Source organism: Anopheles maculipalpis, chromosome 3RL, assembly GCF_943734695.1.
Source record: "Anopheles maculipalpis chromosome 3RL, idAnoMacuDA_375_x, whole genome shotgun sequence".
In the NCBI taxonomy this organism is placed as follows: domain Eukaryota; kingdom Metazoa; phylum Arthropoda; class Insecta; order Diptera; family Culicidae; genus Anopheles; species Anopheles maculipalpis.
Window position 1 is genome coordinate 38,554,515 of NC_064872.1, and position 3,911 is coordinate 38,558,425.

The 3,911-nt window shown below is 37.6% G+C and overlaps 1 protein-coding gene across 1 annotated transcript; it reads left to right on the forward strand.

Annotated features, from left to right (window-relative positions):
• The first annotated feature begins 2,558 nt into the window (after nt 1–2,558).
• On the forward strand, nt 2,559–3,502 carry LOC126560607 (uncharacterized). Its single transcript, XM_050216563.1, has 2 exons — nt 2,559–2,949; nt 3,012–3,502. Exons 1-2 carry the CDS (start codon nt 2,559–2,561, stop codon nt 3,500–3,502), a joined length of 882 nt encoding a protein of 293 aa, XP_050072520.1.
• Nucleotides 3,503–3,911: the final 409 nt, after the last annotated feature.

Sequence of the window (3,911 nt, forward strand, 5' to 3'; positions counted from 1 at the left end):
TCAAATCGAATAAAAGGAACAACAAACCAACACAAACGCGCACACAAACAACATTAAAACAAAGCATAAGCGAAGCATACATAACGGGAGACAGAGAGAGAGAGAGAGAGAAAAAAAGGGAAGAAGAAAATAATCATCGTGCAACACGATACTAAAGTAGTAGTAGCATTATGTTTGTTTTCCGATTGCAAAACTGGCATATACATACATATAATTGACAGAATGCATATACTATCGTGTTATGTTTTTAGCAACGTTTGCATTAAAAGTGGATTTAATTTTTGAATGACGTTGAAATCGAAGCTACAATAGATAATCTGTTCTGCATCTTTTATGGCGTCGAGAGAACCTTGCCAGCCATTTCTGGCTTTTTTGATATCAGTTCTATATCGGTTTGCCACAATGACACCCTGATCCGATAACATTATGGATGTAAATGAGCTTGAATTCGTTCAAGAATAATTTCAAGATGTTTTCTACAAAAAGACGGGTCCCTAGGGTCCTTACGGCAAGCACTGTTTGGCATCATTACGACGATCAGTTACAAAATCCTTCTTAGATGCAGAATGTTTGCATAAGGTTCTTCCATATAAAACTGTTTATCTAAACTCGTTAAAAAAAATCTATTGATCAATGCTGAGGTTTGTCGAAAGCCTATTAGATGATTCGCCCAAAGGTAGAATGATATTTATAATCAGTTTGAACGATAATATTATTGACGGCATTATCTCAGATAATTTATATCTTTGAGACGGATGCGTTAACCTTTGGATCGAAGTTTCGCAACGACAAAACCTCAGACAAATCAATTGGCAACGTTTTGATATTTTGTCTGTGCATAAAAGTCTTGAACGGAGGGTTGAACTGATAGTTAAGGCCACTGGACCATCGGTGGAAAACGCTTTTAAATTAATCTATTTTTAATGCATACGTAACATCTATCGAACATCTTTTGAGTTTTGTTACAACGCGTAGTAGGGATTGTCGTTTTGTTACGGAGGCGAAGATCGCAATGTGGACGAAATGGAGAAGACTGTTCTCAGTTTCCTTTTATTTGTCTAAGTTTTGCCCTAAAGCTGTGTACATATAATGATACAAATTGGTAAAGTAATGCCGCATGGCGCATACAGGAACGGTAGGCGAGAGACATTAGAGAGAAGACGTTGAAGCATGAGAAGATGGCAAAGAAAGTGTACGAAGGTGTGCATTTTGAAATGAACTTTTTGTAGTTTTTCGAAGATGAATAAAATTCATCACCAGCCAACACCATTAGTACTGTCGCTACTAGCGGTGTGTGGCAGGTGGTGTACACTAAAACAAACTGGAAGACACAATACAGTTGTTGTAGAAAAAGGTGATACTGTATGGCGTACTGTGTAAAACAAATGGAAGGTAAAATATTTGATTATTCATTCATCAACCGGAAGGAAGAATCCGCATGAAGCCGTTTTTAAAACAAATAAAAAAAAAAACGCAAAAAAACTGAAGAACATTGCCAACGGTTTGTCGTCGAGTTTGATTCGGCTCACAGCGCTAGGATTATTCCAGACAGTTTACTTTAGTTTTTGTACGTTGTCTAAATGTATTCTAACGAATTTGTCCCCCCTTTCTAGAACGTTTACGAATTGGTAGTTGGAAGTTGTAGTGCGTACGTATGTGAAATTGTTCGTTGACTAAGGCTAAGCAGAAACTCCCCCCCTTGTGCGAATTTAATTACGATGCGAATTAGAAGATGTAAAAGAAAAAAAGGTAAAAAGCGAAAAAAGAAATCAAGAGCGAAAGGAAAGTGATATGTTTTAACAACTTTGGGTGAACAAAAAAAACTCTTTCGTTCTGTTTCTCATTCGTTTTTATGCGAAAAATAAAAAGCAACAAAATGATTAATTTTTGAACCTCTCTTTAAGCAAAAGAAGTTATCTCGAACTTATGAAAGGAGAAAAAACAAACAACAATTAAGATGAAACACAAAAGCAACGCTATAAAATGGATAAACACCGTAAAGTGGCGGACGAAAGGAGCAAAATCATCTACAATTATGCATGCAGCAGTATCAGTATGAAACGGTGAACTAATCACGAAACAGACAAAAGGAGAGAGAGAGATAGGGAGAGGGATAGCAAGAGGAGTAAAATTTGAACACAGTAAAAAACATGGAACTGAACGCAAAATAAAACAATGATTAAACTGAAAAGGAAATCTACAGCAACAACAACAAAAAAAACCGTAGCGCAACAAAAAAAAACAAAACGAAAAACAAACATAAAAATAAAACAAAAACAATTTAAAAAATTAAACGAAAAGATCCTTCATTTATGAACTCCAGTTTGTGATGTTTCAGTTTTTCTTATGTTTATGCTTGTCAATTACTTTTGCGTATTTTAGCAAGGGGATTGCTGGATTTTCTGTACTTCTCAGTATTCTTATCGCTTTCCTTGATTGCATCTTACACATTACTACTACTCTTATCGGTTCGTGCTCAGGCTCGTCAGTTTGCCTGCATTCAGCATCGCATCCAGTAACAGTTCAAACTGCTTTTCTGCAGAGTGTGTATTTCAAACATGAGACTTGGTGCGATCTTTTCCTGTGTGCTTTTCTTAGCAGTAACCGTGGTGTCTTGCATGCGCATCCGAAATGATCGTACGAATATCGTTTGCAGAAAGTTCAACCGACAGATACAGATATTCCGTCCACAAGGGCTAGTGGTTACACAACGCGTGAGCAGGAACCTTCGTTCGCTTGACCTAGAACTGTACATTAATCAAAAGTTTCGAGAGCATCCCTCGTGTGATGTGTGTGCGAATGCCACGGTAACCAATGGCACGCGAAATTCACTCATCATAAAGCACCCGTCGGTTATTATTCTTCCCGGGGACACGATTCAGTACTCCGTCACCAAAAGCTACCGTCATGGACCACCGAAGCGGTTTAGCTGCGAATTTGGAGTAAATGGTATGTATGAGTGCAATAAAATGTAGAATAAAAACATAACCTAGTACTCTGTTCACTTTCAGGTGATCTTATGAAGTTTTTGGCGATAACAAATTCTCCACGCTCCTGCACCGGAGGAGTTCCTTCACGCCAAAGTCGCAACTACGAAGATGAGCAGAAATTACTTTGGGACATAATTTACGAGTACGATGTTTATTGTGATGCGGTAGAGCTAACAAACCTGCTTGTTCTGCCGCAGGACAAAAAGTATTTCGCATACGAGAGAGATATTAAAGAACACATAGTTAAGCTGCTTAGCACGCTTGTTCCGTCGATTGATTGGGCTGAGAGCGTGCGTGATGTTTATCGCACCGATGAAATGTACTTTTTTGGCATGAAATCAATACTGTTGAAGCATGAAATTTTGCACATGATTCAAGGAACTAGTGTGGAAAGTATTATTACTGATTTTGATAAAATAGATCGTTTTTCGGTTCGGAATACTGACGGTAGTAGGAATGGTAACGGTGGTAGTGAGGATTATGTTGAGTATGGAAGCGGATTAAGATCCTAAACGTGGCTTAGCATAGAAAAAAATATTGTATTCAATTTGTTTGCGAAAAAAAGGAAAACGTTTCAAATTCTTATCACTATTAAAATAAACTGCACACCAACTTAACATCTGGGACCTTTCAACCCCCACAATCGAAGGTACGCTATTAGCTTGTGTGCTTTTCTTAGTCGTGGTCATTATGTCGTGTGTGCGTGCAAGAAAGGGTTCTTGAGATATCGCCAAAATAGTATGATAGTCTTTTTTCTAATATTTTATCCACAAGGACTATCCGCAACATCCCTTGAGTGATATTTGTACAAATGAATTCGCCATCAGGTCGCACCAATTTGAAATAGATTTGGTATAGAAATATATAGTGTAGGTTCAACACAATCAATAAACACTTTAAAACCAGTAAGTCCTTGCTTAT